The sequence below is a fragment of the Capricornis sumatraensis genome, chromosome 8 (genome assembly GCF_032405125.1).
Source record: "Capricornis sumatraensis isolate serow.1 chromosome 8, serow.2, whole genome shotgun sequence".
In the NCBI taxonomy this organism is placed as follows: Eukaryota; Metazoa; Chordata; class Mammalia; order Artiodactyla; family Bovidae; genus Capricornis; species Capricornis sumatraensis.
Window position 1 is genome coordinate 73,776,584 of NC_091076.1, and position 16,421 is coordinate 73,793,004.

Sequence of the window (16,421 nt, forward strand, 5' to 3'; positions counted from 1 at the left end):
TGAGGAGAGCAGGATGGTGTGGGTGGATGGAGGAGATGGCTGGCCCACTGGAATCCAAGGCCCTGTGCTGAACCCTGGACTCTATGGGACCCTGGGCATTAAGTTCGCTTTTCCTGTCAAAGGCTAACCAGCATAGCGGTTCCTAATCCCCAGTGAGTCAGTAGCTCCTCTCTCTAAGTCGGGGACCCTTCTCTCCAGGAAAAAACCCAAACATGTCCACAGAGCCTTTGGAAATAACCCAGGAGGCTCTGGGTTCTCCAGAGGTCCATGGACCAGCTTAGAACACTGGTTGGTTTGTATGTTCTCTTCGGCAGCTCTGTCTCCACTGCCACGGGGAGGTATGATATGGTCCTATTTCTGTTTCCAGTATCTTTGCTGAAGGACTGGTGGTCTAGCTGCTGCTAAAGTATGCCAAGGTCATCAGTTTTATGCCCCAACCAACAGCCACCTTTCAAAAGTGTGGCTTAACTACTCCACCGCAGTCTTCTTTGCAGACAGTGAGAACCAATGGCACCATACTCAAAAATTTCAGGATAAACAGAACCCTCGGCTGCTGGTATAAAATCAAGCAGTGAAAGTCAAGCACAGAAGAGGGTAACCGAGACAGCAAGAGGAAAAAAAGAGAGACACCTTTCCCAGAGGTATTCCTGCTGAGCCCTGGCAGCACAATTAGGAAACATGTTTTAAGAACATAGTTACCCTGGCCTCAGAGTTCTCCAATGGTAACAGGTAAACACAGAAGGGATTACAAACGAACTCCTGTGCCCAAACCATCTTTGATAAGTGATAACTTATCTGCCAATAGATGAGACTTTCTTAAGCAACTTACTACATGTAAGTATATCTTGCTCCATTTCTCATTTCCATCACCAATCACTTATCCATTCAAAGCCAAGAGAGTATCTTTCCCAACCCCAGGATTCAAACAAGACTGACAGTTTTCAATTCTGAATACTCTTATATTAGCACCACTTCAAACGTCAAAACAAATTAAAAAAAAAAAATCCACACCAGTCAGACTGCTACAAAACAGTTCTTTAAACAGGTTGGAGGGACGGGTATGGCTTCATTCTGCTGCACTGCCGTTATGTCTGGCAGTTTTGCTTACCTAATTCTGTTTCTGAAACAAGCAACATCCAAAACAGACAAGAGTCAGGAATGTGCCGACTGTCTCCGACGTTTCCAGGCGCTCCCTGATCAGGCCTTCTTCCTGGCATTACTGAGCTTTCTCTCCCTGACTCTCAAGGGCTAGTTCCTTTCTCAGGACTGACACAGGGGTCATCAATCATATGTACCCAAAGTATTTAGACTTGAAAGTGACTTTAGAAGAGGGTACAGGGCTATCCACCCTGGTATACCCCCTCCGTGGGGTGGAGGGGAAGGAGGGCAGGGGTGAGAAAGCCACCCCTTCTCAGGAAGCAACCAAGGCTGACACAGAAGGCAGGATGCACTGTTAAGTTCTGACCAGGATCAGACTGCAAAAATAATCCTTTTGGCCTCAGAAAACCAGTCTGAAGCCAAGGTGATCAGCTTAGAGAAGTAATCAAAGTCACTCAGTTGTGTCTGACTCTTGCGACCCCATGGACTGCAGACCACAAGGTTCCTCTGTCCGTGGGATTCTCCAGGCAAGAATACTGGAGTGGGTTGCCATTTCCTTCTCCAAAGGTGATCCGCTTAAAGTCAGGTTTAAATCCCTTATGAGTTTACCGATGGCATTTTGTTGATGCTGATCACAATTCTTTCTCTGAACTACCATACTACAATGCCCTGTAATTCTTTTTTTTTTTAAAGGAGGCAGGTGTTTAAAAATGGACTTATTTGTTGGTTTTTTAAGACAATTCCACATAATATTACTAGTGGGCTAATGATGGAATTCAGCTTGCCCCCCTCGCCCCCCACCCCAGGCCACTCTTCAAAGCAAGCTGCTTTATAGAACTTTCCCAACTGTGCGATAATTTTGGAGTTAACTAGCAACAAGCCTGAAAATTTGGTTACGTATATAAGTACAAAGCTGGTTCATCAAATCCCTGTTCTGGCCCTCAACCCAGTGCATTTCAACTAAGGCGTCATCTACTTCCTTCTTAACGTTTATCAGACACTTGAATAAGTAACGTCCAGCCACTCCTTGGAGATGGTTCCCTTTTTCAGACACTGGGCTGCTGAAGGGCTCAGAAGCCTCGTGGTCCTGGGCTCCATTACTAGAGCCTTTACAACCTTCCAGAACCTCCATGTCCCCCTTTTCCTCACTCCTTTCATCCTCCGTGGGTTCTGGGTTTTCCTCCTGGGAAAGTGAGTCCTGGCTGGGGCCGTGGCCCCCCACAGTGGCAGACTCGCCTTCTGGCGGAGCAGGGCCCTCCCGGGCACTCTCCTGGGGGCCCTGGGCAACATCCTGGCTGCTGCCAGACTCTTTGAGGGGAGCCTTTTTCTCCTCCAAGGCTTCAATCACGTCCTTGGGCGCTAGGGGCACTTCTCTCAGCTGTCTCACTCGGTCTCTTTTCTTCCTCCGTAAGTGAATCCAGGAGTTTTCTATGGCCGTTAGGAAAAGGCTGATTTCCTCCTTTCCACAGGGAACTCGTTTATGCTGGACCTGTTTGGAGGAAAAACAATTTTACAGGTCACTTTTCTGCCCTGAAAACTCCTTTCTAAAAAAAAGTAAAGTAAAAAGATTATTTGTAAGTACTTCTTCAATGTGCTTATCAACCAGGTACCTTTAGATCAGTGAGGATTTTTTCAATCCATGTCGTCACAACCACGATGCCTTCCACTGTCTCAGGGCCCAGAGATGATGCTTTGAGGGCTAGTTCTTTCATCACAGACCCTAGGACTACAAATGTAATGGGCTTCCTTGGCTTCTCTAGTTTTCTTCGCTTACTGGGTGGTGACTGAAAGAAAAAGAGGGCACGGGAGAATAGGGGAAGGTCATCCAAATAATCAAATTTCATGCATTATAATGAATTCAGCTGGGGGAATCTCCATTACCTTTGCTACCAACTGCAGAGCCCTAAAAAAGAACACAGGCCTTGGCATGTTTAATACTTAAAACAACTGTGCCAAATGGGTTTATCATCTCCCCATTTTATAGACGGGAAAAACTAAGATACAGAGCAGCGATGGAATCTGCTTGAGGTCACATGGTTAATATTTGTAAAGTTAGGATTTAAATCCCAAACCCAGGTATTTTCTGCCCGTGTTTTATCAGTACGTAACTCGTCCGATTACTAAATGTCCTTCATCTACCTGCTATGCCCAAAACAGGCCTGTGCAACTATTTCTTTCAAGGCAACTCAAGGACCCGAAGGGCACTGTGTTCCTTTCTATCAAAAAAAAAAAAAAATGCATGGCTTAAAATCACCACCACGGAGCCCAAGTTGATACGTGCTGAGACTTGTTGAAAGAGAGCAGCTGGTGAGTGGCAGTTTGTGAGAACGACCAGGGCACCAGGATCGCACGGGCAGAAGAGGATGCTGAATCCAGGCACGTTAGGGTCAAGCCAGTGCCCACCTATGCACTGCCTCTTGGCTGGGGAGGGGACACTAGCGCCCACGAGGACAGTGGATTTGAAAGCTGATTCCACGTAGCTCAAGGCTGTTCTCTTCCTTTAAATTTCAAGCTTGGAAAGTGAATTACACTCTTACCACTAGAGGGACTCAAGTTCCATTTTAAAAACCAAATGACACTGCTGTATTTAAAGCTGATTTCTTTCAAGTAAAAGGTTGCCCCCTGCCCTTTTTTTTCCAGTTAGACTCTTAGCTAAGATCAGATAAATTATGGACACTTTAAGAGACTGACTTGTAAACAAATTTTATCAAAATTTGAAAATGAATTTAAGCTAATTCTAAAGTTAGGATCAAAATGAGCAGGATTATAAGAAAAGCTCAAAAAGAGACAATACCCAGTCAGCTTTGAAGATCTTTTCCTAAGAAGAAGCATTTGATAACTGTGTGGCTGTGAACCAGCAACAGAGTACCTAAGTACACACACAGTGAGGCCCAGTTACTGGGTGAGGCCTTGCAGGGACTAACTAGCAACTCCCTGACCCCACACACACAAGAAAATAGCCCGTTTATTCTATGCTAGAACACTTTTAGATGGTATTTCCTAAAAACAATCAACTTTTTCTCTTTATACCAGATATTAACTAATAAAAAAGGGAAGTTAAAGAACAGAAAACAAGCTTAGAAGAAAAGGACCAAAAACAAAGGGTGTGTGTATGAGTAAGAAACCTGCTCTTGAGAAATGAACGGCACACTCTAAGCCCTGAAGTCTGAACTTGCTCAATTAATGTTTCAGGCAAGATGGGACAAATTCATATGGGCACCAAAACAGCAGCATTGTTATTACCCAATTGCCCAACATAAGAAACACTTATGAGAGCTGAAACTTTGCACTGAGGAGCTTGATATATGATTATTAAGCTGGGGGTGAAAAAAGATGGTGGTATGTAGGAGCAGGATGGGAGACAAGAATCAAATTATTCTTTTCACTTCCTGACATCCAAAGCTGTTACCATGGAAAGGTCACCGTCGCAGGGCCATCCCCGACAGCACACCAAAGGTCATCTACAAATATGGCTGGAAGGATAGCACCTCGTCTCTCTTTGGACAGAGGCGGGAATCATTTGTGCTCACGAATTCCAACCAGCAACGTGAAGATATTGCTGTATCTGTCATTTCCTGCAATAGTCTCCTCCAAAAGTAAGAATGGGCTTTTCTAGAACTTAAAGGAGAGAAATGCACCCTCATCAAACTTAACAAGAGCTCTCTCAAGGACCCACTTTCAGAAACAGCAAAACAGACAGCTTGTTGCCCTGTTACACCAGAACAAAAATGAAAACTTCTCCATCTCATGTATGGCGCCTTTACCTCGCATCCGGGCTCCAATGTGCCATATATAATGGTCAATCAACAAATCTGGCATTTCTGAAGATTTTTAGTGAATTGTTTTCACTCTCTCACACACACATTCTCAGGATTTAGTTTTACTCTTGGCCATGTCTCACAGCTTAGGGATCTTAGTCCCCCAACCAGGGACTGAACCTGCACCTTTGGCAGTGAAAGTGCAGATTCCTAACCAGGGAATTCCCTAGTTTTAGTAAAACTAGGTAAGCACTCAAGAGACAGATAATTTATACTTTAGAAACTCTAAACGCTTTTAAATGATTAAAGATTAACTTAAGTCTGGCTTACAGCAATCATTCCTCATCCTTTCTTGCTTATACTGAAAATTCTCGGTAGGCAGGGCCAGAGTAAAATACAGGAGCAAGTCCTAATAAATTAATAGTTAAATTCAACCCCACAGGTTCAACAGCAGGTAGTTTTATACCCTGCCACAACACTATTAAATAGAAGATGTCTGTTTTTCCCCAACTGAGATTATCTTAATTTGCTAATATGCTTTAAAATCTCAAACCACATATATTTTCAATGAAGAGTGCTATACTCAAACTGTCATAGTTTAGAAGACAAAGTAACAATTTAACACTTTAGAGCATAATTTTTAAAAATCAATAATGGTTAATTCAGTTTAATGTAAAAAACTAGAAGGTGAATTTACAACTGATTTTGGGTTAGAAGATGAACTACTATATCACCCAGCTGAAATTACAATGTGAAAGAAGTTTGGTGGGGAGTTATAAATTCTGCAGAGAACACAGGCTTTGTATCTTTTACACTGCAAGGATTCCATGAATAATTATCAAAATGGTAGGAGCTTCAAGTGTTACCACACTGAAACCATGAATTGGACAAAAATAGTTCTTACATTTTTAAAATATGCTTTACCTAGCAGAGCTGTCTTTTTTTTTTTCTTTTAAAATATTTATATGGCTGCACATGTCCTAGTTGTAACATGCAAATTCAGCATGTGGGATCTAGTTCCCTGACCAGGGATCAAATTCAGGCCCCGTGCATTGGGAGTGTGGAGTCTTAACAGCTGTCTTTAAATTGCTTAAATCTTCACTCTTCCTTTAATTTCTAGACCTCAGTGGTGCAACCAGTCAGAAGACTTTCAAATCAGGTGTTTTTGCTGATACAAATCTGTATAGCATTTGCATTCTGCTAAAGCTCTGCTGCTAACTACGGCTAAGGTAGAACACAGATCTCCCTCATATCTGCAGGACAAGAAAAGGGTCATTCACTAAGATCTGCTGAGCATGAAGCCACAGCTTCCTCGATAAGACAGAGCAGCTTCCAGAATGGTCTAGAGGGGAAAGGTGTGCTCCTGCCCACCACATGGGGATCTTCCCTGCTCTGCTACATTCTGAATGGCTACCGCTCCAGGTCCTCCAGAAACAAGCCGAGTGTCTGTGAGTTGTTACTCAGCACAGGCTACTATTTATGGAAAAACAAAGCCAAGGGGGCAACACTGACACCTGGCTGGAATACACACAAGAAGTACACTGGGATGGACAGTCAGATCATCTTGCCTTTTACATATGTGTATCAGCCCTGCTGCCATGAAGTGGACTAAGTATTTTGCTCTCCAGAAGTGTGGCTTCTTTATTAACAGCCCAGTGGCATTTCTGTTGTTATCTAATCTGACTGGCTGCTGTTTTTAAAATGTCCTGTAATCATTCCTAGATATATGTAAAAACAATACAAAGCAAAAAAAAAAGGGAAAAAGTTTATGTGGAATGCAACCTATCTAAGAAAGTAACTGTGTATTTTCTTATATTAACACAACCAACTTCACTATAAACAACGAGAGGATAAATCAGGAAATCATTTAAAAAGTGCCCAAGGAGAAGAGGAACTGACCGGGGTGAAAGAGACAAGATAATACAGCTAGACCTCTAACAGTATCCTTTTTGAGATTTGATTTTGAAACCACGTATGAGTATCTTTTACAATTACCAAACAAAACTAAATAGCACATACAAAAAAAGGCAATCCCTAAAAATACAAAGTAAAATGAAACACCTTTTGTAAATAAATACAAAAATAGTTATAGATGAAATAATACACTCTAAGATTTACTTTAGAATCATCAGGGCAGCTCAACATTACTGGGACATCAAATACAGAGGCGGTGAGAAGGAATGGTGGGAAATGATAATATAATATATTTTACTGAGAACCTACTATATATATCAGGCACTGTGTTCTGTACGTTTAATCCTCAAAACCTGATGTGGTAGGTACTATCAGTAACCCCCAACTTACAGATGAAGAAACAAAAACTTAGAGAAGTAACCGGCTCAACCTAAAGATAGACGGTTTCTATATACTCTGCAATAGTTTTACGGTAACCCACCATGCCACCGTTAAATAAAATACCAGAACAAACTATGTCAGAAGTAAGTTCATGCAGAATACAAATGACTGAAAGAGATAAATCCAGGGACGTCCCTGGTGGTCCAGTAGTTAAGGCTCTGTGCTGCCAATGCAGGAGGCCGCGGTTCCATCAATGATCAGGGAACCAGATCCCGCACGCAGCAACTAAGATCCTGAATGCTGCAACTAAAGATCCTGCACACCGCAATTAAGACCAGCACAGACAAACAAATAAATATATACAAAGACAGGTCCAGAGAGATGTCTGTGGGCTGCATGGTTAAGAAGGCTTTATGCAGAAGCTGGAATTGAACTGGGCTGCAGTGAAGGGAAGTCCACAGAAAGGATCAGACAGAGAAAGGCTGTGAGCAAAGGCTGTAATGAGAGTCAGCAAAGACCCTGGCATCATGAGAAGACTGTGTAACTTCTAATACCGTAGAAGGCAGCACAATCAGGAAAACAGGGAGTGATTAGGATGGGTGAAGGTGAAGTCGCTCAGTCGTGTCTGACTCTTTGCGACCCCATGGACTGTAGCCTACCAGGCTTCTCCGTCCATGAGATTCTCCAGGCAAGAATACTGGAGTGGGTTACCATTTCCTTCTCCAGGGGATCTTCCCAACCCAGTGAACGAACCCAGGTCTCCTGCATTGGAGGCAGACGCTTTAATCTCTGAGCCACCAGGGAACGGAAGGGATGGAAGGGAAGTCAAAGACAGATTTGGGAGGAACAAGGAGCCACTGAGGAGCCATCCTTTCTTTGAAAGGCGAGCTCAGGATGAATCCAGGTGACCGTTGCATGAAAGGTGGCTGGGATGGGTTTACAGCAAGGTGCTGAGGGGCTGCTGAGTAGGTAATACCTGGTTAGACTGGAACAAAGGGCAGTCCTTGGGCAGCACAGTGACTTAGAACTTAGGCTGTGAAATTGGACTAAGCAAGGCCTCAGCCTGACTTTTTAGAGTCTCCAGTTTCGTCATCTAATAAGTGAGGATAATACCACCCACTTGATTATTGTCAGGTTTGAATAAAATAACATAACATGTGTGAAGCATTCACATCACAACAAAGACTATCTCTGGTGCTTGAAATCTACTATACCAATTAACATTATGCTTGCAATGCTGTTCCTTAGTAGAAGTTCTACATCATATTCCTTTTAACACTCAACAAATACTCTATGCACCAACTATGAGTCAGACATTGACAATTCCTCCTCCATGAAGTCCTCCCAGGCTGAACCATTTTCTTTTCTGAATGGCCTAATTCTCCACCATTCTGGTTCCTACCATTCATTTCAGTACTGACTCATATGAACTTTTGTATCCATACTTCTCTTTCGTAAAATTAATCATCGTGATAGGAAATGGTATCTTATTTCTTTGGTATTATCACAGTGAACGTCACAATAAGAAAAGTAACAAGTAAAGGAGCCTTAGCTTTGGTTTTGCTAAACAGCTCAGATCCCTAACCATCACATCTGTTTTAGAGCATAGTTTATAGTCTGGTATAGTACTGGTTTTTGAACCATGTCCTTCCCACCCCTGCCCTTTGCCACACTGAGCAGCTTATGGGATCTTAGTTCCCCAACAGGGGACTGAACCGGCACCCTCAGCAGTGAAAACACAGAGTCCTAAACATTGGACTGCCAGAGAATCCCCTCTAACCATGTCTTAACAGGAGAATTCTCTCAATAAATAAAATCAATACATAATACTGACAAAAGCAGATCAGAGATCTGCTGATGAGATCTCTAAAATGAGAGAGAGCCCTGAAGTACCACCCTGAAACCTGTCTCCAAGTGTCATCCCCTGAGCACCTACACGGAATCCCTCCTTTATCTGGAATTAGTTTGAAAACATGTGGACTAGGAAGTGGAGCACTGTCAGAAGAACCCCATTGTGACACTAACAAGGCTACCTAATTAATTTGACCCCTTCCCTCCATCTGTTCTCCAGAAAGCCCTCTAGTTATGACTCCCTGGACAAGAAAGACCCAGGCTCAGAGGAAATGTTTTGAACAGAGGGAGCTCATTTTTAAAACCAGAGTTCCTGGGCAATGCTCAAACCAAGAGTACATACCATTTACTAGAGTCACATTATTTCCCCTTTTTCTTTTAACAAGTGTCAAACTTCTGAAAGCAAAGCAAAGCTAAAATAATGCCTTGAGCAATGCAAGAAGCTCGGACAAAGACGCATTCTAAATGGCTTGTTAAAATTCTGTAAGGAACAGTCCTTATGATATGCTTCCTTATATTTGTCATCAGTCGGAAATGAACAGACACAATTTTATCAACACTAGGACTCGTCTTTTGGCTGTTAAAATAAATCCAAACAAGAGGAATGGGCTTAGTGTGGGCACTTGAATCAGCAGCAAATTAGAATTTTTCAGCATTCAGCATCAACAGAAGCAAGCCAGTAGGCCTGAGATAAGTGAAAACAGAAGTTGCCATAGTAACTTGCACATTTACCCTAAAAAGGCGGGAATGGGGGTGGGGCGGGGAAGTAGGTCAATGTTTCTGCTTAACCAGCTCCAGTCCTTGGCTTCCTCTCCTCACCTAAAGCAGCATGCTCCTCCCTTCCCGCCACAGCAAGGAGCAAGAGGAGAGAATGAGGTGACCACTTCAAAAAGCAGGGAGCAGGGAGAGGTCCAGGTAGCGAGAGGGAAAACCAAGAGGGCAGCCCACTGAAGCCCTCCTGAGTGCCCTGGGACCCCTGGGAGAGCAGCTGCTGATCACGGCCACCAGTGCTAAGAAACGGTTGCTGGGCTACCACAAATCAGAAATTGCTGTTTTCCCTGTAGCAGTTTAAGTGCACCTAATGGAGCACTTGGGAATGCGTTATTAACAGCTTTGGGTTGGGGGCAGTGTGGAGGGGTGAGTACTCTGGTGTGGCAGAAGCCTGGGGCCCTTAGCAAGAGGCAGTCTTTCATGGCTGAAACTATGAACAGGGCTCGAGGATGACCTAAAAGACAGGGAGGGAGGGAGAAAGGCTTAGCTGATTCCTTTTCAAAGTAAGCTGGTTTTACTACCACAGAAACACAGTGCTCTTTGATACTCTGATCTGAAATAGCTGTTAATCCAAGAGGGCAAGGGTGTCGCTGGTCCCTGAGATGGACTGGAGGGTGCCAGAGCTCATTATCAGCTCTTCTGCCTGTGGTGTCAACAAGTGCGGAAAGCAGGTTCAACAGAAAGCACTGGGAAACAGGTGCAGTTCCATTTTCCTGCAGCTGTTAGTGTCTGCATAGGGATAAGCTAGGGCATTACTAACGATTTTAACCATTTGGTGGGAAAGCCCTGGTATTCTTATTCTAGATGATGACAGAAAGGATAATCCCTCAGGGAGGTCAAAAAAAGCACAACCATCTTTGGTAATCAGTGAGTATTTCAAACACTAACCTCTGGACACCCTATTGCAAGGCACAGAGACAAGTCTGGACTTCCATCAGACAGGCCATCCAGACTTGACTGGGAAAACTTATTTCAAGCCAGCAGCACACCTAGCTGCAGAGTACAGGAAGGGAAGGCTCAGTTTCAAATCTGAGCTCATGTATTCAGAAACATCTGCAAATGGCCCCCTCATACTTCCACACATCTCTACTCCTCTGCCCTACAGGAGAAGGAAAGAGGCTCACAGTTACAGCAACACTTAAGAGACTCTGGAGAGAAAGCATGGCCAAGACCTTGGGAGAGGAGCACCCAGGACAAACCTATGGTGTGGACAGGGGACTGGAGACAGTGAACAAGACCAGGTATGAGGCCTCCATAAATACTGTAGGCAGCAGCAGTTCAAGCTGAGCAACGTGTGCATGAACGTTAAGGCGGACCACTCCAGGCAACAAGAAGTCAATCCTTCTTCCAGGGGAAAAGTGAGAACAAAGAGATGCTATTCGATTACCACCTCTTACGTAGCCTAGAAAAATTATTCCGGCTAACCAGTTCAGAAACATTTTTCTTTTGCATATAGTAGCAAGCACAGAGGACAACGAGAAATTTGTGGATCATAAAATTACAGAAGAATGTTCACGGTCAAGCACATGCAAAGTAGACAAAATAAGCTAATGAACTATATCACCCAGCTTCAAAACTCATCAATATTCCAGTGCTCATCTAAAAGTCAAGACAGGACCCTTTACTCGAATGATCTCTGAGTTTTACACATCAAAAGCCTGCAATCCCAAATGGCAATCTCTACATCCACAGGAACCCTGGGAGACAGCTACTCTAGGAAAACAGCAGTGATAAAAGAGAACAGACTTCAGTTTCAATTCTTCAGGAATGTCCAACAGAAAAATCATACCCACAAGGTGTTTGTATTTGAATTTTTTAATTGCTAAATATCCATTTCCAACTCATTTACATTTCCTGATTCAGAATCACCGAGTTGCACAGATTCAGAGAGAAGGGTTTTATGGTCACCACAGACAGCCTTCCAGGACTGTGCCTGGTATACAACCACTCTCCATTGTGATGTAAGCATTTGGGGCAAACTTCAGGGAAACAAGACAGTACAGATTTAATTGATTTCTGACCTACTAAAACCCACCATGTACTGGATTTCAGCAAAGCTAAAGGAAGGTCTCAACTTACTGGTACTGTTACGTCATCATAAAAACTCCAAGCCAAAGCCCATCTCATTGTCCGACCCTGGCAGAATTCAGTATAGGTGACTTTAGGAACCTGAAACCAAAAATCACAGCATCGAATCATTCTATTAGTTCCACTAATATGTTTCTGGCTGCTGCCTCATTTTAAATTATAGGTTGGTCTTTCTTTTTATCAGTTAACAAAGGCTAACATCCAAAAACAGCTATGCCCAGCTGCCTAATAACCAATGAGTAAATCGTTGTTGTCCAGTCGCCCAGTCATGTCCGACTCTTTGTGACCCCATGGACTGCAGCACACCAGGCACCCCTGTCCCTCACCATCTCCTGGAGTTTGCCCAAGTTCATGTTCATTGCATCAGTGATGCCGTCCAGCCATCTCAACAAAGTTGTAAGCTTTTTCCTTCCCATGAAACACGGGAGACAATTTATAGTTCCGGCTTCAAGGTTAGATAATATAAAACACTCAAAATGCAGCCCTTCAGAGAATAATTCAAACTTTCTCTTGTTTTCTTTTTTTTAGGAAAGAGAGCCTGAAAAGCCTGGCTAGACACAGCTATGTAGTCTCCATTTTAAGGCCTTAAAAATTAAAAAAAAGGCCTTATTTTAATGATTTGCAAAAAGTCCCTATTAGCCCCAAAATTACATCATTAAAAAAACTAAACAAGCAATGGACAAGCAAAAATAAACAAAAAACACATTTAGGGTTTTTTGGTATACAGGAAAATTCTATACTTCAAGTGTTCTACACTATCAAAAGTGGTTCACACTGGAATAGTAATGACAAAGCCTTACCCCTTGTATGCGAAGTTCTTCCTTCAGAGGAGCCAGGCTGCATTTCTTTCCCAGCATACAGCTATACCATCTGGGGGGAAAAAAAAAAAGCAGCCAAGTCAAACATTGTTTATGTGGTTACATTTTTAAACCAAGCATTACTCAAGCCAACAAGATGAGAAGAGTAGCAAACAAATACTGAGTCAAGTTACAAGTGACAGAAACAAGAATTGTATATAATGGATTTAGGCAGAGAAAAAATCTAGAGAAGGAAAACATACCCACAGCAACTGAAACAAAAAGTCACTTAGTTTCTCCAATTATTTCAAGGCTATGTGTATGTAGAAAGAGAGAGGGGTATCACTTATAATGCTCAGAATGAAGGCCATTCAGCTCTGGGACAGAAATTAGTTAATAAATAACAAAAACAAGGATACACACCCCCCTACAACATATTAAGACAAACTGTAAAACCTAGCATAACCTGTACTTTGAGATATGCAATCACCTGCAAATAACTGAAGAATATATATTGCACTAAAATTTCAACAGAACATTCAATCAGTTTTCTCTATAGCAAATACAAATCCAAGAGAGGGAGTATGAAGATGAAGCGAACTGGTTAAAACATAAAAGGACAGACTTTATCTCTTCTGATTATTCTAGAAAGTTTGCAAAGTATAAAATTTATGCAGAGCTTCTGCTTCAGGCTATGACAGATTAATTAGTAAGAAAATTGCCAAAAGGAAACTAGACAAAATATATGAAACGATTTTTCAGAACTGGACAACTGCAGTGAAGACCTATGATCTCAGAGAGGAAAACAAGGTGAGTCCCACAACTGCCAGAGCTTACTGCCTGGCGGAAATTTCCAAGCTGCAATGCAGGGAAGGGAAACTAAAATAGAACCCCCAAATCCTGCTGAATTGTTGAGACAGACTGGAGCTCAGAGAGTCTGAGGCAGTAAGAATTTGAAGAGCAAAAGAGAACAGAAGGAGCTGCACAGGGAGAGAATTCTGGACGTCTGCAGAGGAGTTCCCTGGAATATTCTGCAGAATAACGATCTTGCGGGGCAGGGGGATGGGGGGGAGGGGGGGGCGGGTGGAGGCTGGGGAAAGAATTCTCAGAAAACAGTAAGCTGAACTCCTGGATTCCAGACAGCGAGGACTTAGTTTTGTGGTTAGACAGCTAGTTTGTGGTTCTACTATCTACAGCAGAAAGCCCTTGTTCAAAAAAGCAGCAAGTAGAAGAATCCTGAAAAGGAGGCTGCTTTTAAGGGGGCGAGAGGCTGTTCTGTATCTGCACTAATAAAGCTTACAAAAACAAGACCTGAGAAAGGATCCAACTGATCACAAGTAATCTAAGTAAGCAGTAAAACAAAGTCCAAAACTCATTAAAGGAATACAATGAAACAGAGCACCCCCACACATCAGATACACAATGTCCAGCATTTACTAAAAAAACTATCAGATATTAAAGAAGCAGGAAAATGACTCACAACCAGGATTTAAAAATCAATCATTAGAAACAGACGAAGAAATAAGATGATGGAATTAGTAGACGAGGACATCAAAACAGCTATTAGAAATATGTCCCATAATAAAACATAGACATGATGAGGCAAAGAGGGAAGGTATAAAAACTAACCAAACAAAACTGTAAGACATGAAAATTACAATATCTCAAATAAAAAATTCACTGGATTGGATTAACAGCATATTAGACTCTGCAAAAGAAAAGATGTATGAACCTGAAGACACAGAAAAAGAAAATCTGAAATAAAGCACAGAGGGGGGAAAAAAAGAAAAAGATGAAAAAAATAACATAGCACCAGTGACCAATGGGACAGTATCAAGCTGTACACACAATTTGAGTTTCAAAAAAGAGACAAATGGGGGACAAAAAGTATTTGGAAAAAAAGATCAAAATTTTTCCCAAACTGATAAAAACTATAAACATATATAAGTTCAATGAACTTCACACATTAGAAGCATAAAACCATATTATATATTTAAAATATATAACCAACAAGGACCCACTGCATAGCACAAAGACCTTTGCTCAATACTCTGTAACAACCTAAATGGGAAAATAATTTATCCTTGCTTGGGGAACTAAGATCCCATAAGCCATGTAAGAAGCAGCAAGTCACCACTTTGTCTTAACAAGAGCTGAACAAACTAAAAATCAACTCTTCTTAAATCCATGACAGAAGTACTCATAGGGCCTCTAAAATTGGAGATAGGCAGACAAATACAAAGAAGCAACAACTTACTAAAGCAGAAACCCACCAGCAAACATCTCCGTGGGAACAACCAGTGCTGAGGTAGAGAAACCTGCGCTGAAACTGACAACTTGCCAGAGACTCAGCACTGACGAGTCTGAGAAATAAAAACTCCAGGGGTACCCACTCATCAGGGACCCCATGCTTTTGTAAATATTATCTGGGAGCTTGACCAGGTTCTTATAGTGAGTAAAAGGAAAAATTCCCTTACGCTTCTGGCTGGGGGAGAGGAAAAGGAACCATTTTGAATTAGACTAGGGCATCCTGTTCTTTAAAAAGTCTGCCCCCAGGAGAAACCAATTAGCCAGAGTCTGACCTCTTGGGGTTTTATCAGATCCTGACTGACCCAGAGGAGGGATATCATCCAACTCCAGCATACTCTAGGCATCCTTTCCCACCAAAGCAAGGGAAAAAACTGAGAAGCATGTGTGTAGATCACAACCCAGAGGTACAGGGTCACTGAAGGGCTAAAACCTACTCAGGGGACTACAGAATGCTTTGGCATTACTGAAGACCTGTAAGAGTAGTTCCTTTGACCAAGGACATCATGTCTTCCTATTTTAATTATAAAACACACTAAAAGGCAAAAAAAACTCTAACAGTCTGACAGGCAGAGAAACCATCAGAACCAGACATGGCAAGGATATTGGGTGTTATCAAACTAGGAATATAATAACTATGATTAAGATGCTAAGGGCCCTAACGGCTAAAGTAGACAGCATGTAAGAACAGATGCATAATGTAAGCAGACAGAAGGAGATTCTAAGAACCGAAGAAAAATGAAAGATCAAAAACGCTGTAATGGAAAGGAACAAGGCCTTTGATGGGCTGATTAGTAGATTAGACACAGCTGAGCAAAGACTTTAGCCTGGGGATACCTCAATAGAAACTGCCAAAAGTGAAAAACAGAGAGAAAAAAAAAACAACCAGAATATAATATTCAGGAACTGTGGGACAACTACAAAAGATATCAAATCTGTGTAATGGAAATCTAGAAGGAAAAGAAAGAGAAAAAAACAGAAGAAACACCTGAAACAATAATGACTGAGAATTTCCCCAAACTAATTCGGTTAGATACTGAACCACAGATCCAGAAAGCTAACAGAACACTGAGCAGAAAAAAATATTCAGAAACTGCACCTAGGTGCATGACTTTTAATAAAATCAAAGATTAAAAAAATCCTCAAAGAAGCCAGAAAAAGATACACCTTACCTATAAGTAAGAATTACATACAACTTGTGTTAAGAAACTATGCAAGCAAGAAGAGAGAAGTGAAATACTTATTTCAGACACAGCTGACTTCAGAGCAAGGCAAGTTATCAAGAATAAAGAGGGGCATTATTCTAAGCTAAAATGGGGACAGTCCTCCAAGACGACATAACAATCCTTAATGTGTTTGTACTTAACAGAGCATCAAGCTACATGAGGCAAAAACTGATAGAGCTGCAAGAAGAAATAGATGAATCTTCTTTTAGAGATGGAAATTTCAATAACCC

The 16,421-nt window shown here is 42.0% G+C and overlaps 1 protein-coding gene across 1 annotated transcript in view; it reads right to left on the reverse strand.

The window, feature by feature from the left end:
• Positions 1-1,037: 1,037 nt before the first annotated feature.
• Positions 1,038-16,421, reverse strand: part of METTL16 (methyltransferase 16, RNA N6-adenosine) — a 55,271-nt gene continuing 39,887 nt past the window's right edge. Inside the window, exons 6-9 of the mRNA XM_068978550.1 lie at positions 12,662-12,731; positions 11,853-11,942; positions 2,709-2,882; positions 1,038-2,587 (exon numbers count right to left, since the gene is read on the reverse strand). Coding sequence (XP_068834651.1) covers positions 1,964-2,587; positions 2,709-2,882; positions 11,853-11,942; positions 12,662-12,731 — 958 coding nt within the window. The 3' untranslated portion in view covers positions 1,038-1,963. The remainder of the gene's footprint in view (positions 2,588-2,708; positions 2,883-11,852; positions 11,943-12,661; positions 12,732-16,421) is intronic.